At 36.1% G+C, this 26,254-nt stretch overlaps 1 protein-coding gene across 1 annotated transcript; it reads left to right on the top strand.

Annotated features, from left to right (window-relative positions):
- The first annotated feature begins 26 nt into the window (after positions 1–26).
- Positions 27–23,990, top strand: slc27a6 (solute carrier family 27 member 6). Its single transcript, XM_088629825.1, has 10 exons — positions 27–744; positions 2,918–3,127; positions 4,452–4,610; positions 6,781–6,905; positions 11,328–11,522; positions 16,897–16,987; positions 17,929–18,127; positions 18,613–18,710; positions 20,430–20,560; positions 20,914–23,990. Exons 1-10 carry the CDS (start codon positions 264–266, stop codon positions 21,088–21,090), a joined length of 1,866 nt encoding a protein of 621 aa, XP_088485951.1. The 5' UTR covers positions 27–263; the 3' UTR covers positions 21,091–23,990.
- Positions 23,991–26,254: the final 2,264 nt, after the last annotated feature.

The following is a 26,254-nucleotide window of genomic DNA, read 5'->3' as shown; positions in this document are numbered from 1 at the left end:
AAGAGGTTAAGTATGTGTAGACACTCCCACTGATAGTTGTTGTACAACATGACAAAGTCACATGATTCGGGAGTTCGTAGCTTCACATAACTAGTTTTTTTAGTTCATGGTTATCGATCTCTTACGGTAATATGAGCATAGGGAAAACTTTAACTGTCGTCTAAAAGTGGCTACCGCTTGTGCTTGTTTGTGGATTGCATTTGCCTCTCGTCTCATACCGTTATAGGATCGTTCTGTAGTGTAAGTTGTTGCCAACAACAGAAATGCTTCTAGAATGGATGACAGCATTGATAGCAGGCTTAGTTGCATTTCACTTCATCCAAAAGCATACATTTCCGTATTTTTGGAAAGACTTTTTTTATTTAACGAAGGTCGCGAGGTGCGGTGTAATGCTAGAGTTATACAAGAAGACATCGAAAGTCTTCACTGTGATGGACAAGTTCATGCAACAAGCCGAGAAGATCCCCAACAAGCCGTTTATCATCTACGAAGGAGACGTTTACACGTACAAAGATGTGAATTCAAGAAGCAACAAAGTAGCTCAAGTATTCAAGACTCTGGGAATCGTGAAGAAGGGAGATACCGTAGCCCTTTTAATGAACAATGAGCCCGATTTTATCTCTGTGTGGTTCGGATTCTGCAAACTGGGATGTGCCGTGGCTTTTCTGAACACCAACTTAAAATCTAAATCGCTTCTGCATTGTTTCATCAGCTGTGGAGCTAAGGTTCTCGTTGTTGGGGCAGGTAAAAAATACATTGTTTTTACAGTACCGTAGGAAGTATCACAGTTCTTCATCAGTACATGATGCTCTACTTTGTTTTTATTTGCATTAATGAAAGCCTATTTGGATTTATTCTTAAATGTATTGTGCAATATCTTTTTATAAACGCAGCATAACGTGCTCGATGATTAAAAGTAAAAGATACTGGACAATTTCACAGTAAATGTCTTAAATGTAGTAAAATTTTTGTTCCACCCACATGCGTCTTACACATGCTTTCTCAGTGCCCTGTTATCTTAAAGGTACAGTACGAGGCTAAGAGTGACATATCGACCTGGGATTGTTTTAGTTTTATTTGTTCTATATTGTTTTACATATAGCTGACATTGAATAGTTTCAGCGTAAATATGACTAAACTCTGTCAAAGCAGTAGTTCGAGCAAGTGTAATTTACCTGACGCCTTTCCAAGAGGTTATGAAAAGTATTCTATTATACTATAAAAACCGAGCAAAAGTTCCATGGGATTTAAGATCGTATTCTATTCTTCCAGAATGGTTAAATTATTTCTTAAACATTGCAGATCCCTTAAGCGTGTCTTCGTGTTTAGTAGTTTCACACATTTATGTTTCTGTATTAAAGCTGTTTTTAGTATTTCTGCTCATAATACCGTACACATTTAACAAATCCGTGATATTACGATATAAACAAGCGGTAGGTACCAGAATTCTGTTTCAGGTCTTTCTTCCAGCTAACCCTTAAATCAAAGTGGCCATTTACACCTGGGTTTAAGCAATTAAGTTTCAATTCAGTACTTATTGGAAGGCTCAAAGTCCTATAATAGTATGGAGGTGCCATCTCGATTTTACCCGATATAACCTCCCTTTAAAACAGTTGTTATGTGTCTGAAAGTAGAGAAGCCATAGCCAATGGGGGCTGTCATGTCCTCCTCACCGCTGTTGCTTCACCTCAATCAGTGGTTCTGGTTAATGGCACGGAGAACTGACACAGATTTCTGTATTCTGGTAAAATGATGGCCCCCCTTACAATTGTCAACAGACATGTAATCCAGCCGTTATTTTAGGGGCATCTATTATATTCCATCTGTTGAAAATTAAATCAGCATTTTATGATTTGACAGTAATACAGTAACTGTTTAAATCATAGAATGTAGTACAACGTAAGGAGTGCAGTTACTCAAAGTAATGTACAGTTGTCTTACTAAGACAATTTATGAGTTTTAAAAGAATATAATCCAATAAACTGAATAATACTAACCCTGCAAATCATTTGCATCACTCCTATTTATTGTCTCCAATAAATACTTAATATTTTAGCCACATGGTGTATTCCAGTATGCAAACTGCAAGATGTTATATTTTGACTTAAAAGCAATGCATCTACAAAGCTAAATACAGTATACAAAGGTGGGTTCTAAAATCTAAAAACAACTGTAAGCGACCTCTGAAGATTAAATTTGCCAAACAAGCTTTTTTCTTACATTGGACAGGTTATTACTAAGTTTCTAGTTTTGGAAACTATACAATGTTCTGCTTAAGTTTTATTCATTACACAGGAATACAGTTCCTTTATTCTTCAGAAGGAATTAACTTGCTTGATACAGTGTCGCAATGCTGACAATGTTTAAAAATATCGTGATCTGTTCGCCAACTGGATGATGCAAGGATAGCCAAAGTGAACCAGTACACTCTCCACATATCAGCTTTCAGTGGGGAGGAGAACAGAGTGATAAAGCCAGTTCATTGATGGGGGTTGTTTGGAGGCCATGATTGGTAAAGGCCAGGGGGGATATTTTGGCCAGGACAACAGGGTAACACCCCAACTCTTTTCTAGAAAAGTCCTTTGTTTTATGTCTCATCTGACAAAATGACACCTTTATTACAGTATAGTCCCCACCTCTATACAGATGAATAAGGACCCACATACACAGTAGGGCGTGCTCACCCTGCTGGTCCCACTAAGACTCTACCAGTAGCAACCATAGCTTTACCTTTGGAACCTTTGTAAGGAGATATTACTGCTGCCTTTATTGATTTATTGATGCAAAAGCTTCACAGTTTCTTAAATTTAAACTTTTAAGGATGTATCATTGGTGTATTAACTAATTAATTGCAGTATTATAGCAGAGGTTTTTTGTCTCTTTCATTGCACTGGTCTGAAACCAACTTATTTTACAGACTTGATAGACAAGTTGGATGACATAATTCCAAATCTACAGGAAGATCACATTAGCATTTGGGTGTTGGCGAGAGAGAGCCCGAGGCCTGGAGTGGGAACCTTGCTGGACAAGGTTGACATTGCCCCAGATGGACCAGTTCCAGCACATCTCCGTGCTGCTTCTTCTGTGAAGTCACCTACATTGTATATTTTTACTTCAGGTACCACAGGTGAGTGGCTCGAGTATCGCCACCTGGCTTGCAATAAGATTAAAAAAAATATTTCTGATTGCATTAATGAGAAGAACACTGAAACACAGTGCAAAATATCTGATAAAAGAAGGAATGGGTGAATCGTGTAGAACTTTGACATTAGGCTGTCTGTGGTTTAAGATGTGAAACACCCCTCAAAAGATGATCTGCCAAATCATTACCCTAACCAGTGCCTTGCCAGCTGTATTTGGAAATAAAGTAGAAGTCTGCTCATTTTCCTTCAGTTCACTTCACTGTAAACACAAATAGTGTCCTTGCTGGAGTAGCCATAATAATGTGGATAATGTCACATTGTGTTGCATTTCCATATATAAACATTCACTGTTATGAAGCATTGTTGTACAGTATGTACTGCATGAAAAATAAAAATTGATTTAATTTGAAAATAATTTACTGGCAGCTTACAGTTAATTTATATTAAGGAGAAAATTAATTGAGAAGAGTACAGTATATAACCGGAATGCTAAAGTAGTTGATAATGATCATAATAGAACCAATAAAACTAAAGTAAAGGAAAATATAGCACCTGACAATTAAGCTAAAAATAAAGGGTAGAAGAATTTAAATCAAAATATGTGATGTTAAAATTATACAATGCACTAGTAAGATCACAGTTAAAAATACTCTGAAACATTGTGGTCACCATGTTATAAATATATATGTACAGATTTCTGCTCTGGAATCAGTCTTGAGGTGAGCAACTGGATACATTCACAGGCTTGAAGTATTGTCCTGCACTGAAAAGCCAAACAGTAGAATGTTTTAGACAGAGACAGCGTGGATGTGATTCAGCTTTTTAGGAAATCCTCAAGGGCAGCGACAAATGCAGTCCATTGACCATCTTCAGGACATGCATGATACAATAGGTTGTGGGAGTCTGGAACAAGCTACCCAGCCATGTTGTTGAAGTGGATACTCTGGCCTTTTTCCAGAAACAGTTGGATGTGACCCCTGGATTCATTAGTTACTGGCAACCAAACAAGCTAGATGGGCCAAATGGCCTACTCTAGTTTGTAGCCTTTCGTTTGTAGTAATAAAGCTAAAATGGTCATTTAGTAAATGGCGTGTGTTTTTTTTCTATTACCTTCGGTTACCAGCCAATGTGTCTTCTGTGTTAGCAGATGTCTGAGGCACAGGCCAGCCTTTTGGATGAGCTGATCACCAAGTAGTTGAAGGGAAGAATACTGAAGCATTTGAAATGAGTGAACATTCCCCTAAATGCTCCGTTTCTTATTGGGGGAAAAACAATCTTAAAATGTTCCATTTTTCTGTGACATTTCAGGACTCCCGAAGGCAGCTGTTATTACCCACCTTCAATCACTAAAGGCATGTGCAGGATTTTGGGCTTATGGCGCTACTAAGGATGACATCATATACATTCCCCTTCCACTGTATCACAGTGCAGCATCTCTTATTGGCATTGGTGGGACCATAGAATTGGGTATGGTTCAATGGTTTTGTTAACAGAACTGTTAGTGGTATTTGTTTTGTTACACACATTGGAATTTACTATTTGTTATATAGTCTTTGTTTTTTTTATTTGTGATTTTGCCCTGTACCACTTTTTAGTTTAAAATATTAAAAATGAAGAGAGGACTTTTTTATGATCATTTGCAGTTTTAAGAAGTTGAAATTGAAGTTATTCAAATAGTGAACAATGCTGAAATTTACATTCCCAGACCAATTGCCAATCAGCAATGTTAACACACCAGTATATAGAAGAAAACAATTCATTTTATGAGGTCATTTTGGCAATTCGTATGGAAGAAACAAAAGTTGTTAATGTAGTGTTTGAAACTGAAGCACTTTGAAAAGACAACTTTTGAAAGAAACAGAAAGCTACACTATTTTATCTGCAGATGTGAAAATGTAACTCATTTTCTCTGACACAACGTACACAGTATAAAATGTTTATTTTACACAGATCTATTGTTTATCATTTGCAGAGTTTACTGTGTAATTGTGATGTAGTTATTTCACAGGAATATTGATGATTTCACCAGTTTAGTTTCTTTGCATTACTGATATTTACCATTCTATCGCAAACCTGACTTTGAAACTGTATTCAGAATTTAGTTTTTTAAAAGAGCAAGAAACTTAGATTCACATATTTGATCATCCTGGAAATGTGTATTCAACAAAGGCACTTAATTATACAGTGTCCACACTGCAGATAGGTTTTTATTAATTTATGTCACAATGCAGGTTCTTAGTTCAATATAGTTTGCCAATATGTTTTTTACTTTATCAAAGTTTTTCACTCTGCTCCACTTTTCTCTTGAAACTTCACAAGAGGAAATTGTCCATTGAATTTTGAAATTTATTATCACTTGGTTAAGTGGCAGACATCCATTAATTTCATTTCCCTAACTAAAAGTAAATGTGAATATTAAAGTTTGATTACACAACAGATCTTTGGCTTTTAACCTCAGTGAGTGAACAGAAAAATGGAAAATACATTTGAGTCAGGCTTATGTAAGAGGTAAAGCATTTATAATACTTGGTCAAAAACTAGGCTTTGAAATGACTTTGTTCCAGATGTGCCTCACAAATTAATTTATCTGCTAATGATGACTATTCAGCATACACTTCATATTACTAATTCACAGCTATAGTGATGTTTATCTCTAGACAACCATGAATAGGTTAATTTGAGACAAATTGTTAATGTGAAATTGAAAGCATCTGACTTATTGCCTACATTGTTGTTTTTTTTTTAAATAAAATGAAGAAAGTATTAAGTAGGATAAAGTTCAAGATTATTGATGTTAACAGTGGGTGTACATATACTTAAGGAAAAAAGAAACGCAACACCTCCTCCTCCACACTCTGGCCCTCTGGTCTGTGTTGAACAGGCTGAAGAGTGACTCATCCATGAAGAGAACCTGATGCCACTGCTGACGAGTCCATCGCAACCTCTGTCTGGCCCAAGCCAGTCGGGTGTGACGTCTAGGAGGTGTGAGCAGAGGGCCTCTGACAGGTCGCCTTGCTCTAATGCCAGCAACATGGAGCCTCACTGTCCTGTCACTGATGCGGACATTGTGTCTGCTGGCAGTTTCAGCAGCAGTTGAAACAATCTCTCAGATGGACCAGTCTGATGTGTTGGTCCTGCTCTGGTGTTGCCACTCAAGGGTGACCAGATCTTGGACGGTCACCTGTCCTGCTGGTCTGCTGAAACCTTCTCTGCAGTCGGGACACAGTGGAGTGGCTTACTCCATAGTGTCTGGCATTATGGAATGCACAGAAAATTGACTAAGTGTGGCCTTCTTCTTGCAGGGACCTAAGCTTTGAATTAAGGCCTTTTTAAAGGTGACCAGATCAGGCATTGTTCCACCTGGACCTCGTTGGGTAAAAGTGCACCTAACAAGCTTTTGTGTGATTGTCAAGTTGTAATGCCTCACTGCACAAGCTGTATTGCTGGTCAGAGGGCTTAAAACAAATTGGCAACTTTTTGTGAAAGTACATAAGCTATAACTATAGTATTCTCATTCCAGAAAATATTGCATTTCTTTTTTCCATCAGTATATATATATAACAAAGTGCTTTTTAACCTACAATGTAATATATGGTATGTATGTTTGATATTGATCTTTTCTACTTGTATTCAACAGGAGCTACATGCATCCTGAAGAAGAAATTCTCAGCTTCTCAGTTCTGGAGTGACTGTAAGAAGTACAATGTAACCTTGTTCCAGTATATTGGAGAGCTCTGTCGCTATCTGTGCAATCAGCCTAAGGTACCATGACTGTTTTGCTGCTCCTCACGTTTGTCTGCCAGAAAATTGTAGACATTGAATATATTTATTGGGTTTAATTTTAATTATCTGTATTCCAGGTAAGGTTTTCATATCATTTCACTGATACCCCTAACTAATGACTTCAAACTCACCATTGGAAAAAGAGAACAAAAATAAAAATGCATATACAGTATATTTAAAAAAGTGTACAAGAGGGCAGCTCTATAACCAAAAAGAAACTATGGTTATTAGGAACAAAGGTCTGCTAAGAGGTTTTTAATAGAAGATTCTCAGTATACATCTTCGTGATGTGCTTGTTCAATTTTTATTATACTTATAATTTTATTTAATATTTTTCTTTAATTGTGGCCTTGTGCCCATTGCTTGCCGGGATAGGCTCTGGCTCCCCCATGACTCTGTATTGGAGAAAAGCGGTTAGAAATTGGATGGATTTGTCTTTCTCTTCTTAAGGATTATCGACTGATACTGTTATCTTGGGAACACTAAGTCCCAGAACTTTCATCCCACCCCATTTTCTTATCAATATGTAATCTCCTTATATTTTTTTTATTTTGTACCCACCTAATTAGGAATCCTCAGTTGTGCAACAGCCTGGGTAACTTCTACAGCCCCGATATCACATGGGCCGAATGAGGACCTGCACACAAATTCCTGTAACATTCCCACCTGCTAAGGCGTTTTGCCACATGATATCCTTAAAGTTAGATGGTGCTTTACATCTTGCAGTCACTGCAAGCTTGACATGTATGATTTTGTACTTAACAGGTAATCTTAGTCTATCTTATTTTTTATACGCCTGTAAGAACATATTTCTTCGGTGTCTTTATAGAATGCACTGCCTTCCCTTTAGTCTGACGTTCTCAGATTTGTTCATTTGAATCGATTATGCTCTATATTGTGCTATCACAGGAGCTCAGTTTTGTATGATGATCATGTAATGCATTGTGGAAAGAGACTAAAATCATTCAGCAGTGCAGCTGATAAATTGATTGAAAAGATTGGAAAGAGATTTTGAATCAATGAAGCAATGTCACTAAGTGGCAGCAGGCTATCACGTTTGCCATGCCCTTCATTTTCTTGGTTATGTACACAGATTTCTTTTAGAACAGACTGTCTTGAGCTTTGTTTTCAAAAACAGTCATTCATAATGTATTGGGTAACTTTGGCAATACGTATAAAACCAAATGCAAGTTAACTGCAGTCATGCAGTACATTAAAGAAAAATAAACTTCAGACCTGATTTGCTGATAGAGAAGAATAAAATAACTGCAAATATACTGATTTTAGATTAAAAATGTGCTGGAACGTTTCACATAGTCTAAATAGAACATTAAGGTTAAGTAAACTTTGATTCATCTCCTACTGTGGACATTTTTCAGACTTAAAGGAAACATTATTAACAGTCCTGTTATGTATTCAGATATAATTGTCACAGTATATATATTTTCCATGTTAAATGAAAGTAACTCAAAGCCTGTTGAGTATATGTAACTCAACATGTCTGCCTATAGAAATATTTCTGAACAACATCAAGATACAAATGTACTAGACAACATTAATTGAATTCTTGGCCAACAGTAAGCTAAATTGTTCTTATTTCAAGACTGTGTAATCAAACAGGCTTTTGTTGCAATGCAAAGCTGCCCATCTTCCTTTACGGGTACAGAACAGAATATCAAGCCCCCCAGCTCAAAGATCTCTTTGTTTCTTTCACTCTTCCTCCTTCACTGTTAGAATTACATGAGAGACCTACAGCATGTACTGTGGTTGTGGAATACAGTGGAGATAAGGAATTGGCTAATTATTACCCGTTGAATTTTCAATGAAATAGAGACAATAAATCCATAATATACAGTAGCAAAATTAATAATAAAAATTATCAGCACTATTAACATTATTATGATTTAAATCTATATACTGTAGATAGATGCATTGGAACAATCAGCATGAAGTAACTTACATGAGTGGGACCTGAAACTACAGATCCCTGGTTTAGATTTAAGAACCTCAAACAGCAAAGCCTATTAGAAAGCCATGTCTTCTTATTCTGTTGTTTTTATAGATCATAAAGTATATGGATATAAAAAATAATGGCCTTATTATTTTAGAAGTTACAGTAGATGTGTTCAATGACTGAATAATACTCTCCAGTTTCTCCACAGTGGTACAGTGTTCCTTGGGTCATTAAAAACCAATCAAGTGAATGACAAAGGGGTAATTCACAAACAACACATTCTTTGCTACAGTGAGTGGAGACAGGTCAAACCTATCAGCTTGCTTACATGCATTTAGAAGGCTATAAATGCAGATAAGTACTTAATAGTAAATTGCTTGCATGACGCTTCATTTAAATCTCATGTAAACATAAACTGTAAAGAATCATATTCGTAAACAATCATAGTTTTCTTGCAAAAATGTGGAATAGAAATTAAGGACCTTATTCTCAGGCTTTACAATATAGTTTTAAATACAGTACCTCATTTAGATTATTTTCATTTTTATACCCTTAAAACAGTTAGTATATAAAATAGTGGGATCATTGTATAACTAATCATTAACAAAATACAGCACCACTCTGTAATAAATTAGGTCAAAACTTAACATAGAGTACAGACAACTGTACAACCGTAACACCAAAATACAGTCATTTACAATCCTTGTGTTCCAGAGGCCTACTTACTACAGATCTAGAAACTGCACTACTTACTACAGATCTAGAAAATTCAGTATTCTGTCCCTATAATATAAAAACTATGCTACTTCAATGCCTTAACAGGACAAAAAAAAGTAAAACCTGCATCTTACTTAATGGATCCTAAAGAGAACTTTACATCCTAGGTGTGTTACAACTTAATAAACTGACTTTTGAAGAAAGACAAAAAAAATCAATATTCCTGTTTTTGTTCTAGATATTTCTTTCTAATGTGTGTACTGAGTGAAATGTGTACTGTGTAAACTTTCCAAGATAAGTCCAGATATTAAAGGGTACATCTATTCCATGCGGTCATTGACCTTGGTATCATTTGGAGGAGGAGCTTAAGTCAAATCATTATGAAAAAGATAAAGATAACCTGATTAAACGTATAACATAAAAACATGAAATGCATGTATGGGAAATAACAGTGTTATATGGCATGCATGTCCTTTTATTCATTGGCACATTTCTGGTGTTGGAGAGTAATCAGGCCCAAACTTAGACAATACAAAACAAATCAACCATTTTCCCTGTTATAGCCATGCATCACTGATGTTGAAGAAATGCTTTTAGCCAAAAGATCTCAACATTTCAAAAATAAGAATGTCCTAAAATAAGACAGAAAGCTCTCTTGTAATAATGTTAAGACTTCAGTACTCTTTCACACTGCATATTGCTTGGGCAGTATCTGCTTGTTATTCTTATAGCCAATTGATGTTTCTTATCCATGTTGTTCACTCCCTTCTTCTTTCTCCTTCGTTTCCTGTATGTCTCCTCCTGTATTTCCAGTGTCTTGCAAAAGTATTCAAACCCTTAAAAGTTTTCAAATGTTTCTGGATTACAGATGGTACTTACACATCCATTTCCAATAAGTATTTAAGTATATTTCTAATAAGTATATTGCCAACTCACATGCTCACATGGATTGATGTTCACCCTTTGCTCTCGGCAAATTTAATCTTATTCAGGGTTATTGGACAGCACTTGTGGACCTTAATTTCCAAATCAATTTTTAGCAGACTTAAACATGTTCCCTCGCAGTATTTCCCTTTCTACATCCATTTTTCCTTCATTTCTAACATGATTCCCAGTCCCTGCTGATGACAAGGATCTCTGCAGCATGATACTTCATATGAAGAGATGGTATTTCCTTGGGTATAGGCAGTGTTATGTTTGTGCCACACATGGAACTTTGAATTTTGGCCAAGAAGCTCTATCTTGGTCTGACCACAGAACCTTTTTCCAGAACCTTAGCTGGGTCATTCTCATGCTGTCTGGCAAACTCCAGAAGGGCTTTGAGGTGGTTCTTTTTGCGTAATGGTTTCATCCCACCTATACAGGCCAGTGTTATACAGAGCTCTTGATATAGTTTACTGATGCACCTTTACTCCACTCTCAGCCACTGAGCTTTGTAGATCTTTCAAAATGATTGTTCACCTCTGAGTGGCTTCCATCACAAGTCACAAGTCTTCGTCTTCATTTTAAAGCCAAATCCGACATACAGTATGTTGGAGTCACGTCTAATTTAGAAGTCTAATTGTAGTGGAATCTTTTTGAGTTTATGTGGGGTAAATTTGGAACAGCATACAGTTAAAAGGACCTTTTAGCCTTACCGGTGGTAAAAGGTATGGTGTATCTCTTGCTTGAAGTTTGAAAAGCAGAAATGTGTTGATTTTAAAATTCCCCTGTATTTTTTGCTTTAACAGAAAGAAGGTGAGAAAGACCACAAAGTTCGCATGGCTGTTGGGAATGGAATGCGGCAGGATATTTGGGAGGAGTTTCTTGATCGCTTTGGGAACATTAAGATGTGTGAGCTATATGGTTCAACTGAAGGAAATGTTTGCTTTATGAACCACACTGGGAAAATAGGAGCTATTGGTCGTTCCAATTTCTTTTACAAGGTGAGTCCTGTTCTGCTGCAGCTAATACAATAAATGAGAATATTTGTAGGGCCATTTTTTTAAACAATAATGATTTCTTGTAATCACTGTCGTATTTTGATTAACACTTTGATTTGGTGTAATGATCCATATTTATTATTTGGGTGGAAATCTGTCAAAGAACAGCAAATATTATGACAGAGAGATGAGAAGGTGATTCAGGGATTGTAATGTAATGAAAATCAATGAAACAGGATACCTCATATTCATCTAACACATTCAAAATATACTTTTTTTCTGTTTTGAAAATAACAGAAGGTTTTATACCCTTAATCTTGAAGGTTTTTAAAGATTACCTAACATATGTTTACCCAACATACATTCTGAAACATTCTGCTGTTTTTGCATCATTACCCAGTAATGGTTAAAAGTACTTCATGCTTAAGTACTGTAGATCTTTGTGTTAGTAAAAGATCACTCTGGATACTGTGTTTTTAATACAATGTTAAGGTGACTTGTTGTAAACACAACAAAATAATGTTTTGCATGTTTAGAGATCCAAGTTTACTTGATTTACCGAGGCTTTCAGTGTAATTTTTCCATTGCTGCTCTCCAACAGTTGCAAACTATTTGGTGTCTGACAAAACAGTGCTTTATACAGGTTTAGAGGTACAGCTTCCCTTATAAGTCAGGTGACAGCAGTTATTACTGAGTATTGAAATTTATTTTTATTTTTTCCCACTCCTACCAATGTGGTGAGGTATTGTATGCACCACACCTGTGACACCTGGTTGAGAATCTGTTCCACAGGATTGTTGTGATTTTCTTTCACATTTACTGGATGAAATTTAAATTTCTCTATACACACTGTTTACAATGCTTTTTTGTTACTTTTTGAATGCGAGTTGGTTTGGTTAAAGCCATCATTAGTAAACAGTAAACAGTATCGTTATTATTTCTCTTTGTGTGATAATGAAGAGCACTTTAATGAATTAGAATTAATCATCAATGTCATTTTTTAAATCTGTTTTACTGGTAATTGGCAGCTTAGCAATAATGTTGAGAGATTATAATGCATGACTATAAGCCTGTCTCTTCAGTAAGATTCACAACATAATTTTAGCTTATTTTTAACATTCTTAAATTGTCATCATCCCACATTTATGGATTACAAAAATAGGTTATTAGACACAACTTGCTCGTTATGATTCTGAAGCATGAAAGATGAAAACACACTGGGTTAACAACAGTGGTACTCCCATGATCAGTTTGTTCATATGGTGTAAGTCTTAGTGTACATGATGTTGATAGTAATTTGACAAAATGTTAGAATCAAGTTTGTCAGCCTTTAATGGATCAACTAAGTTGCTTCTACAGAAGCTGCTGCCATTCCCGTTGGAGAGCCACACCCAAGTCCTGTATATTCTGCCAATGGGGGGAGGGGTAATGGTTCCAGAAGCATCTGGGGCCAAAAGAAAGTGAGGATCACCATGGTGGTGATCCCAACACGAAGTTATACGTGTTTGATGTTGTCTTGGGTTATGCAGCCATGAGGATTGTTCCATTAATACAACCCTGTATAACTGTAGAATCAAATTTGAGGGATTTTAAGTGGCTGATGATGGACTGTGAAACATTCTGGTGTGTAAATACAGAATGCTAGGTTCTGTTACATTACGATGATGCCCAACTTTAGTTTTCACTAAAGGATTTGTTTGATCCCAGCAGCAGAAGCGATGCGGTGCAAGTGCTGTAGCCATTCTCCTATACACATTAATTTAATTTTAATGTGTTGCTTATGTGACAAAACAGGTAACCATATTTCAATGGTCAACAGCACTTTTGCCACTTACCACATAGAGCCACTATTTTTCATACAGTACCATACTTTTATCCCAGTTTTCACTCATATTTACTTTAAGAAATCACATTCTATTTCTATTTAAAATCACAGAATGGATTTTAAATGCGATATCTTCATGAAGCTTAAGTTTAGGAAAAATGGTCAGTAGGTTTAGTTTGTACTGTATTTCATTCACTTGAAGTCTTGTGAACAGGTGAATGTAATTAAGAGGCACAGACTGTGCTTCTGTGCCCAAATCTGAAAAGAAAAAGAACTAGGTGAAAAGTCAATGTGATAATATTTCAGGCTTTACTTAATGAATTGAAAGAGTTGCATTCGGTCCAGAGTGCTGGAATTAAGGGATCTAGATGAGCTTTGCAGTGTCATTGCCTTTTGTGCGCAACAGACAATGAAGAGAGCACAGAAGTAAGCTATGCTTGCTACAGTTTCTCATTCTCAATATTGTTCTTAGTCCTTAAGGATCGCTGTATTTTTTCTAGGGCTACCCAAGAGATGAAAAGCCTATTGCATTAAAAAGAAAGCAGAGGAGTCCATGGCTATGGGGAGGCCAAATACTGTTGGGCACTACTACATAATAGTCTACTGAACTACTAAATCATTACTTAATTATTCTTTTTAAGCCCAGGTTAAAGAACATATTGGGTAGTCTCCATTTATCATTTTTGTATAGCTATGGTTTGAAAAAAAAGGAGCACAGTAAAAAAATAGCTTCTGTATTTTTGAATGTATGGACTGACACCTTTTTGGTTTTGATACATGCTTTTTTAACACTTGGATTAAAAAATGTGCCTGAATTTTAGTATGACACTCAAGTCCTGATGAAGGCTTGTGTATGCCAGCATTTTGATAAGTGCTAATAAAATATTTTGAAGTACACAGTACAGTGTTCTGTTAAGCTTGCTCAACTTTTTGAGTCTGCCTAACCTTTGGCTGTACATTCTTCTTTCTCTTCTTAATATGACACTTACAACATCTATGAACATAATTACATTTAAAGCCTACCTGTATTTCTGACCCCAGTTTCTTCATACAGCCCAAAGAGATATTGGTTAGGTTAATTGTTGTGAGTGTTTGCGTGTCTGTGTCTGTTTATGCCCTGCGATGAACTGGTGTCCCGTCAAGGGTGTATCCTGCCTTCCACCCATTTCTTGTGGCTTCGTCTCCCCTGCCAACTTGGATTGGATGAAGTGGCTAAATGGGTGGATTGACAGGAGAAGACCCTGTCACCCATAGAGCGTAGACTGGCTTGGGGGACAGACAGGAGATTAGAGACGCATACTGAGGATAGGTGAGCATGAGTATTTTAAAGTCGACAAAGTAGCCTCATAGGAAGGCAGTGCAGTGACTCCTGGACAGGTGTAATGTGATCACTTGCACAAGACCAAGACCATGTCAGGATTCTGGCTGAATTCTGGACATACTGATGTTTGTTCAGTGTGGATTTATTTTATAGCTAAATAAAGATTACATAAAAGACAATCTCCTTTTGTTGAAAACATGTACTTTCATATTCCATTAGTGATGTATGCTGTTGTTGCTAAATAACAAACAGAATGAACAAAGAAACAAGTTCAGACCTATCTACCTTTTTGCTTTAAAGTGTGCGATGCCACGGGGGTTGTGGCTGGCACTGACTTGAACAGATGTATCCATCGCTCCGGACACACCCCTTTCAGCCTGCTGGGGAACACTCTTGTTTCTAACTTTCTACGCCCTCTCCTCTGAGAGTGGTGAGGTACCTGGCCCTCTCGTTGAAATCAAGACATGTGGCACACATAGTCAGAAACCTCTGGGCTCTTGGCTCGCAGACTCTCAGGCCCAGTCTCCAACTTGCCCATGCCACTACCCTGTTCAGTCTCCCCTGAGATCCGGATTGAGGTCTCTCATCTCGCTGAGCTCTTTGCTCACGGTTCCTCACACCCAGCCCTCTCACCACTGAGCCTCAGAAAACGGGAGACCTGATTTCATGTGCTAGGCACTGCACCGCAGGACTGACGTCTTGACTTGGTCTCCGCTCTTGGAAGTATTCAGCCTACCCTTGTGCTTCCACAGCTGACGCTCATCGGCACCCACTCCTCTCAGTTGTGGTTGCCGAGGCAACGCATCACTCTATATCCACCTACCTGCCGAGCACATCCCGTGTCATACCATAAGTTTTTAGTTAAAAGTGACCACAACGACAAGCTAATTAGTCACAGGTGTGTAGGAAGTGGAAATTTGTAGGTTAAAACATTTTTGGAAGAGCACTGTTCTCTTAGCAGTGACATTGGAAGATGTTGGTCTCACTCGCTTACTATTACCTGTTGTATCTTAATGATTCAAGGGCTGCTTCTCACATCTGTCTTGATCTGAGTTGAAAATTATGTGCTTTTAGTGGGAGAAATTATCTATGCATTCCCATGAACTACTGCACATGTAGCCACCTTTGGAACTTCTTTCCCTGTTATTGTAGGCCTTTGAGCCTTTCAATAAATTAATGAATTGAACCTTACTCGCTTAATTAACCCTGATGCTGATGAACACTTTGGTAATTAAGGATTAACTGTAATTCAGAATTGCAATGGAATGAAGTGCCAGGGTTGACTACTTCTGGATTATTGCTGCTGAAGTTCTTAATTTGGGAGGCATGGTGGCACTTGCAGGACTAGGGCATTGGGTTATTTTTAGCTTATTTATACTTAGCTTTCTAAAGGAAAATGACTGAAATCAGAAACACATTAAATTTGTACCAAAAGATAGGAAGAGTGAATGGTCATCACATGTTAATTGTAACATGGAAAAAAACACTTTATTTGGTTTAGAATTGTTCAGGGTTCATAATTTTGCTGATTGTCCTGAATCGAGCATAAAAATACTCACGCTCTATTTAGTTCTGTTGTAATTAGTGAATGGAAAATCTGTGTCAAATTGATAAAATATATAAAATAATAATAATAAACCTATTTGACACGAAGCAGTGTTGTTAGGAAGTTCTGAACTTTAAAGTATTAGACACATTTCACACAAGATAGACAGAAAGCACTCTTTGAGTGGGTGTTTTATGTTTCTACAGCCTTGACATTGGCGATGAAGAATTAGGGATGAGGTGGATTTTGTGGTTTCAGTGAGCCCCCTGGTGGATATAGCAGGCGTCAGCTTGTCAGTTTTATATTTTAGACAGGGATGCGATATTTGTGATGTTGCATACTGAATTACTTCTAAAGAACAAATTGTGGTACCAGTCAAGACATTTCTACTGAAAGCACTTTTCTATTTAGGCTTGAAATGGGTACAATGTTAATACAAATTTATATTTATAACCTTTTTAAATAGATGAACTGGTTCCAGTATAAAGAAAGTACTTACAGTAAATACAATAATTCAGATTTTGTGACTTTTTTAGACCTGTTAAGAATTCTGTAATTCAGTTTACAAAATCAAGAAAGAATGGTTCAAGTTTCCAAGTTTCCTTTTGATAGAGGCCAGTTTTTGTCTACAGTATATCAGTAAATAAACTTCAAACTCTGTCTAATAGTTTCTTCTGTATTCTAGTTGTTTTTTCAGTACGAATTGGTGAAGTATGATCTAGAGAATGATGAACCTGTACGAAATGAGCAGGGCTTTTGTGAACATGTCAAGAACGGTAAGAAAATACATTTCTGTACAAGGGTATTAAAGAATTTGAGAAAAAGTATCAGGGAAAAAAATAATCTTTTATAAACTGTTGTGACCTTTTATCTACTGTTCATGACTGTGCTACAAACCAAATCCTGACATGAATACATTAAGCAAATACATTGTGTAATTTTAAAATTAAGCAATAAAACGAGTTCTGCATATGCCTGTTACTGAAATAAGTTTGCTGAATGGAACCTTTCTCAAGGATGTACAGCAGCAATGTGTGTACTAGGGTCTTGATCCCATGGCACTGTGTTTAGAAATCTAACCAGTGATCCATATTTCCCTAGCTATAGTACAATCATTGTACAGAACACCCTTTTTCAACACGGCGGGGTTACGTTCCTCTATTAAACAAATATATGTTGGAGAAAGCTAATGTTATATAATAAATATGGATACCTGAAAACTGTATCAACTAAAAGTACAAAAAAGGCAATTGCGACTTCACTGAACTTCTCGCGATAACAGTGTACACAAGACTGAGTGAGTGTGCAGTGGTTTAGGAATGCTGGAGATTACTGGAAGATTCTAGAGCATGTGTTAGCTTGGATATGTGTGGACTGTGTATGATTGCGTGTAGACAAACCTTCCTTGTGCGACTGGAATTTGTTTCAGTTTATGCTTTTATGTGTAATTACATTTGAGTTGGACAAAGTGGTGTAGAAGTAAGACTTACTGTATTACTCAAACAATTGGTTTGTGCATAACATACTGTTACGTGGCATGGGTTTAAATTCCAGACCTGGGGTGAGGTCTGTGTGGAATTTTTTAGCTTCTCTCTGTGTTTGCATGGGTTTCCTCCAGGTGCTCCAGTTTCATCCCACAGTTCAAAGACATACTTGGTACATTAATTGACATGCTATGTTAGCCAGTGAACATTTCCATGTTTTTGTTTTTGTGTAGGTGAGACTGGACTCCTCCTGTCCCAGATAAACTCAAAAAGCCCATTTTTTGGTTATGTTGGCAACAAGAATCTCACAGAAAAAAAGCTGCTAAGGGATGTCTTCAGGAAAGGAGACGTCTATTTTAACACTGGAGACCTGTTGGCAGAGGACCATGAAAACTTCATTTACTTCAAAGACAGAATTGGAGACACATTCCGGTACAAAATTAAAAAGATTATTAATTGGCAAGAAAAGATTTACTTTTGGTCCCTTGAAATGGGGGGGGACTATGTAACTATGTATAAAAAGAGCTGTGATTTTTATATGGTTCACCCAATATAGACGTAAATGCCCTCGAATTAAAGCTGACATTCTGCACCTTAACCTCATAGTCATTGTTTCATTTCAAATCCAATGTGCTGGTGTACAGAGCCAAAACAGCACAAATTGTGTCACTCTCCAAATACTTATGTTCTGCACTGTACAGTTTTATTGTATTGTTAAACATATACATATTTCTATAATGTACACAATGTTATAAAAAAACATTATGGCATGTACTGTACATCTTTGTAAACATAGACATCTGATTTTAAAGGTTAGACTTATTCACATTTTGCATGATGGAATGGTCTTATTGTACTGTAGGAAAAAATGCAGTTTGTTGAAGAATTCCATAATATTTTTCTAATATCATTTTTAGCTGGAAAGGAGAAAATGTTGCGACTATTGAAGTAGCTGACTTTCTTGGATGGATGAACTTTATACAAGAGGCAAATGTGTATGGTGTTGAAGTTCCAGGTAACGTCGCATTTTTTATAAAAGCCAAAATCCTTTTCATAAGATCATACTGTAAGTAACCCAGAATGGTTCCAAACAAAAGGAGGCCTATCTAGCCCATTTGGTAACTGGTAGCTTATTATTAACCCAAGGGTCTCGTCCCACTGGTTTCTGAAAGGCATCAGGGTTTCAGTTTCAGTAGAATTGTTAAATTGTGCTCTTCTCCCAAACCTGTTCACATAAAGAAGTGCCTCTTGATTATTTATAACTGCTGATTCTGAAGAAGTATATTGGGGTGGCTTTTTTAAGGTACTGTTAAGGTTTTAACTTCATTAAACTATTTTGAAGAGTTTTTACTCTGTTCAGGACTGAAAAGGTTTGAAAAAGTTTGAAGCAGCAATATCAATTTTGAGACATTGTGACCAAAACCAGAAGTCCTAAATCATTTTTCCTCCATTGTCAGGTGTTGTAAGCAAGAACACTATATCATTTTGCCTGTTGTTGATTTTGGAAAACTTTGTTCAGAGGGGTGATTAAAATGATTTCTAAATATGCAAATACTTCTGCTGATATTCAGATACAAAGATATTCCTCAGAGATGTCCCTAAAACTCTGTTACTTCTGCCATTCCATGCTTATTACAATGAGTGCCATACAGGATAAATAATTAGACAGGAATGCCTTATATTTGTATGTCCTCCCATGTCTATATGGGCTTTTCACCAGGTGCTTCAGTTTCCTCCAGCCATCTAAAGGCATGCTGATTAGGGTAACTGGTATCTCTAAATTGTTCTTGTGTGTGTGTTCTGTGAAGGCAAGTTGTGACTCTCCTTAACATGAAGTGTCTGTAGGTAAATGATGGACGGATAGTATTCGCAGGCTACTATGTACAATTTGAGTGAATTCCCGAGCCCAACAAATCCAGCCTTTGCATACTGAATTACTAACCCTGAAAACCCTACTGTACCCGATAATAGTCTTAAATCCTTGTAAGAAGAAGGACACCTACTTTGATTAAATAAGCGATCCCCCATTAATGAACCTGCGATCTAACCTGTTGCTAAAAGGCTAGAGTCATTGGTCTATGGGTCTATACAAAAATGCATCCAGGTAAATATATTTGCCTGTTAGACCTGAAAATGAAATGATATATTTCTACAAATATGAAAAATACAGTTTCTTTCCTTACATTTATACAGTACGTATTCCCTTTAATTCCCAATACTGAAACGATTCTGGGCCATCAGTGAAAACTCCAGTGGTGAAGATTGGAAACCTTTTCGCTCCAGTCTCTCTGATACTCTTTCTGTCTTCTACCCTCTCCTGTTCTTGAGGAGATTCTCCCCATTTAAGTACACTGTTGGTTATAGGAGTTTGCTCATCAGCTCAGGGAATATACAGTTCCAAATATTTTTTAATTATTTGGTTGCTGTTCAGTTGGGTCTGCTGTCTGTCTAGATTATCTTGAGTTGTGAAGGCGATAGATTGGTAATATATAGGTGTGAGTAACAAAAGATACCCCTTTCTAGCAAGCAATTCAGATACCACTGTGTGCCAGATATCCCAAACACATAACAATAATTTCTAAAACATAAGGTAAAACCTACTTTTCTGAAACTTATCTGACTCACATTTAGGATTAGGATAAATCTGGATTACTGCTCTTCAATGGAGGTAAAACCTGTTGTAAGGAACATTTAGGAAAACTGAATTGCAGAAAATGGCTGTTTTTTTCTACAGGTCATGAAGGCAAAACAGGAATGGCAGCTATCATTTTAAGGCCTGGCTTCAGTTTTGATGGGGGAAGGCTGTACGAACACGTAGTGAAACACTTACCAAACTATGCTCGACCACGGTTCATTAGAATTCAGGTAAAGTATTTGACAAAACAAAAAATTTGGTTTGTAAACACCAACATTCTTCATGCATTCATGAAAATAACTGCATCAAATAACATTTGATGTTTCCGTTTATTGGTAATGTGTTTAAAATAATAAGAAATAGTTTGCACTGAAGTTGTTTTTCGGTATTAAGTCAATGAATAACACATTTTCTTTTATCCTTGTTAGTGAAACTTCCTTAAATTAGATTTTTCCAGTAAACATGTACTGTAGTTGGTTCTAGAATTTACCATTTGTTTATTTACCATTTACCATGTGCTATCGGTGTTAAATTCATGATTTTCTTTTTACATCTCTCTGATACAGATTTTTATTCTTTGCAGGAGTTAATGGAGGTGACTGGGACTTTGAAACAACAGAAGTTTCGATTAGTGCAGAGTGGATACAGTCCTTCAAGTGTAACAGACCCACTATATTTCTTAGATGAGTCTAAGAAATGTTATGTTGCTCTCACTCAAACCATCTTTGACTGCATCGTTTCTGGGCAGATGAAGCTATAACTGCTATAGATGTGACATCACAGTAACAGTAATACTGGCACAAGACTTTAAGCATTTTAATGTAAAATGCAACATTACACCGGCATTGCTAATATGGTATGTAATTGTATATTTTGGGAACAAAGAAAACTGCTCACAATTAGATTCCCTTTAAATAACTTATGGTTGCCTTCTGTGTGAGCATTTTCCATAGACAATTCAGGTTAATTATACATGACTCTGACATAGTAAAAGTAATAATGTCTTTAGCGACCTTAAGTTGATGAACACTGAGGGAGTTCAAATTTCCACATTGGACAGACAGGGAGATTGTAATCAGATTTTAATGTTAGGTTATAGGCTTCATTTTGGTGTCTGCTTTCAGCATTTCCAGCTCTGCTGTTGGAGGGTTCTGCGTGCTTTACAAACCCTGATTCATTCGAGCAAGACGTAAAAGTTGTCTGTTGTCATCTTTGTTACTAATACTCCTAGTGGCTTCATGGTGGAAGTTTTGTTTCTTTTGTTTTTGATTATTTTGGATTTTGATATTACTAATCTCAGTTTCCTTTACTATGAACCACAGACAACACCAAATATCTGGAAGTTATGACCTTAATGAGAGTGATTTAAAGACAAAATATTAAGTATACTGTAGGCAAATAAATAATTGGAATGTTGTAGTAACAGGAGCTGCCTTTTCATCTTTTGGTGGTTGCCAAACATTATCATTGTGTTCATTATGGGAAATAACATTATAGGTATTAGAAATTGAATTGGAAAGTATCCTGCACTTTTGATAGGAACTATATTGGTTGAAATTCTAAGCTCAGAATGTATTCATGAAATTCAAGAAATTAGTATGGAAAAAACCCTGAAGTCAGGAGGCATCTCCACCTCTACTTATATCACATTTATTATATAAAGGGATCATTTTAACATCACTACACGAGTAACTGTATTACATTGAACCTTTCCAAGGGTAAATTCAGTAATCTGGGAAGTTATGTTTATAGTATTTTTAGGAAGAAAGATAAATATTGGATGTAGATTATTTCCATGAATTTCTGGAGTGTGTTAAGCCACGGACAGATGTTTATATGTGCTACTTTGCACATATTTTAGAATTTTTTAAGTTTAAAAAGTTTCATGTTTTATTTTACTTTGCCTTCTAACTGGTTATGACAGTTACCCTGACTCATGATTGTAGAATCCAAATTTGCACATGGTTGCATTCTCTTGCAATAAACAGTTACGGGTAGTATGATAAATGCCAAACATTTTATAGATAGATTTTAGGCATGCTAAAGTTTCCACACTCACATCATAAATAACTAGAATTTTTATGTATTTAAATTGAAATGCTCTAGGCAATGCGTGTTCATCCAAATAGAGTTTTTTGTACTATGATCATGAGAAGGAATATAGCATTAGAGCTCATAAAATCCATACCCTAAAAAAATACCCAGTGATCAGTCATATAAATGATCAGGAAGTGTGTTGTGGTATACGTACATTTTGTATGTTAATTATAAATATACATAATGCCCCTTAATTCCATCTTCTGCTCTTCCAGATTATGTTTCCACACATTTACTGACAGGCCTGTACTTAAGATTAATTACAGTAGGTGTTTAATTGATATGAGCCAGAAGACCTGTGGAGGCCAGAACAGCAGGATAAACAGTCCTCTATGGGTTTGTGATGGGTGTTTTTCTCTCAGAATCAGCATACCCAAAAACCATTAAGTTTCTCATCTCTTTACTTTCATATTTGGTTCGTAATTATGGTTAAAGGACTAGATAAAACACATTTACAGGTATGTTGTTATGTAAAGAAAATGTTTCTGTGTTTTTAGTAGTGAAATACGGCTGTTTTCAATTACTATGGTCCCCAATTCAAATTTTGCATCTCAGCCATTGCACTGCTATTGCAGCTCAATTCTCTATACCCTTCATTATGTTTGACCAGTAAAAAAGGTGAAATGGTATAGCAGCATACATCAGTGTTAAAATCTTCATTTTATCTCATAGTCCTACCTTCTTAGGATTTACTCAGGGTAATAGTCTGCAGTGTACTAAATATTGGGTTGCTAAAGCTACAGTAGATGTCAAATACTTCACTTTTTTTTGAGAAAAGAAAACAAATGATATCCTTACACAACAGAGCCAATGTACCATTGTGAATTATTTTCTTAATATATTGTGTTGTGCTTATAATCTTATCTGTTTTGTAATTAGTTTGTATATGTGTGAGTACATCATATCTAACTGTACATGACTGGGATGTGTGTAATCAGTGTTCGTATGAGGAAAAAATGAGCTTTCCAACTACAATCCACATGATTCATGAGTAAATCAGGTGTACGAATGTGCCAATTTAATATTTTAAATTTGATCTTGTCTGACAACAGTTTGCATTCCCATGTCAAACAATGAAAGAAATGTAATGGATGTTTAAAAAAATATTTTGACTCACAATACATGCTAAACTAAGAGATTCAGTATTGTAATGCAGTTATTTTGTAATTAACAGAAGTTAAGTCAGTCAACTTCTACTGTAATTAATTTGGGCATGTCTGTCGTTTGACTTGTAGAACTCCAGGGCCTCTTCAAGCTACAAAGATAGCATTTCCATATTCCCTCCTTATTGTCTTTATTATATTCTTAAACCTTCCAGTGTATCTTACCAGAAGCTCTAAAAACTATAGTCTTAAAATCTGTTTTAGCTAAAGGAGAATCATTTGAACTCTAGTTGTACACTGGAAATCTATCTACAAACTTCATTTGATAATTTTTCTTCTTAACAAATAATTTTCCTTACATTCCATTTGATATGTCAAAAGGGCCGATAATTGATCCTTTGATAATGTTGTTAGGCTATGAAGAATAATATTAAAAATAATAAAATACTGTTTTCTTTTACCTTATTTTACAATGGTATTTATTATCAATTTTTTTATAAAAGGAGTGGTGTTATAGCTAATTGATACAGGTGGAAGATCTTAGAAAATAAGTTAGACATGGCACCAGCTTGAGTACTTCTCGAGTACTTGAGTACTTATAAGCTTATTATCATTTTATATTTGATTATCGAAGGGATATGCAACCAAATACTGAGTTTCACACTCTGAAATCTACTTAAATTGAATGTGCCTTAATATTTCTGGTCACTTGAAATCATTGTGTTGAACAAAAGGTATGTTTTTGTTCTAATATGCTGGAATGTATCCATTCACAAATAATTACCTAAGAAAAACAAACTATATAGTACTGCACTTGTCTTTGCTTCCTTGGTACTTTTGGAGGGCACTGTACGAACATCACTGAACTAGCCTAAAGAAAAATACAGCAGTGGCTGGTGGGTAATGATGGTTTACAATTTCATTTTAAAGCAGAAGCCTGATTTATGTCTCAAATCAGTATTTAATCCCACGTACATCCTCCTGCAATACAATCCCCAGCAGTTTCACCCTGTAGTGTGATGTCTGGGCTTTACTTTGCAGAAAAGTGTGTATTTAGCATTATTCTGAGAAAACCCTCACTCTTTTAGTGTAATTATGTACTGTATGGACAGTATACTTTGCAGCCTAATTCTGTTGATCTTTTTTAGTTATTCCACAGTGAAAAGTAAAATAATTTTTTAAAAAATGTTTAAAGATGGTACAGTATTGGTATTAATTAAAAGGTGACTTTGTACAGTGAGTTTCATAATACACCTGGGATTTTTGGCCAACCTTCTGTGTATAATCCTCTTACACTTACTCACATCTGGAATCATGGGCACGGCTATTATAGTGCCTAGCAACCAAAGAAAAAATAACATTTGAAATACCAACGTCTAGAGATACAGGTAGAGATTAAAAGATCTTTCAACTTGAAAAACCATTCAATTTAGATTTTATGGTATTCCTTGTTATATAAAAAACCAAGAGGATTTTACAGTAAGTTATGTAACAAATTACCTTAAGCTTTGGACATTAGGATGAAATACTGTACCTACATTAACTGTAAAAGTATTTACGAATTTCTAACCAAAGTAACAATACAAAATAAAGTAGGGTGGCTTCTTAAATACTAATGGCACAATAACAAATCTCTCTATAGATCTGTGGCTCTTTTTACCAACATGTTTTCTCAGAGATCTTTAAGAGTCCCAACAGAAGATGTTCTGGGAATTATAAAGCTCATAAAGGGCATTTAAAGGGCAACTGCGTCCCAATTTCTCAAACCAGTCATTAAATCTCGGTAACAAGACAAATTAATTGATGGTATAGAAAAGTTTTACAAATTTTAAATGAAACACAAAATTGTGACCTTTGTGAAAGTGCTGTAGGGCGCCATGCTGTTGCAAACCCCTTGTCTCTCCTTGGGCAAGAGAGAGAGTTCCTACAAACTGTGACGTGATGCTTGTTTAAATTGTAATCAGACTGCTTCACGTCACTGGAAGTTTTGTTGCCTGGTTCTGAATAAAAAAATATGGTGCTGCACATACCTGGACATGTTGTCCATTTTTGTAATGAAAATTAAGAGATTTTACAAGTTATTGTGTACATCTTACTTTCAATGTGATTGGGAATGCACTGATCAATACTGATTCTTTCTAACCCCAAAATATAAAAATAGCATTGCAGTTTCCCTTTGAAGCTGCCAGTATTTTAAAGAGGTTATATTCTCTATAACAATCTGCCAAAAGAAAAGAAGCTGTGTTTACATCATGACGTTCTCTTTTGTTCTGGTTCATTTTTTGACAAGAATACAGTAAATCATAACTTTCATAACAGGGGTGATTAGGGACTGTGCATGAGTCTCTAGACCCAAACAAGCACAGTATGGACTGGCTGGGTTTAAAGACTGTGCTCGATGCAGGCAGGAAATGGAGGATGTGGTGGGGGAAGGGAAGCATGAACTCTTGAGTCTGGGTGGAATGAAGTGATCCTCTGTACTGCTTGCATAGCAGTGGTACGCCTCACATACTGTATTTTGTGCTTTGCACACTTTCCTCTTTTAATTTTAAATGGCTTTGGCATAATTATAACTTTGAAATCCTTAAAGGATTCCAGATTCACTGTGCTGCCCAAACACAAGCTCTACACATAGACCATCATGTAATCAAAGTTGATTTTTTTACATCAACACAAATGTGAAAGGTGTTTCATTTACTATGGGGGGCAATAAAACAATATAAA

This window comes from Lepisosteus platostomus, chromosome 4, assembly GCF_059453375.1.
Source record: "Lepisosteus platostomus isolate fLepPlt1 chromosome 4, fLepPlt1.hap1, whole genome shotgun sequence".
In the NCBI taxonomy this organism is placed as follows: domain Eukaryota; kingdom Metazoa; phylum Chordata; class Actinopteri; order Semionotiformes; family Lepisosteidae; genus Lepisosteus; species Lepisosteus platostomus.
The sequence above is the reverse complement of the archived record's forward strand: the minus strand, read 5'-3'. Positions and strand labels throughout refer to the sequence as shown.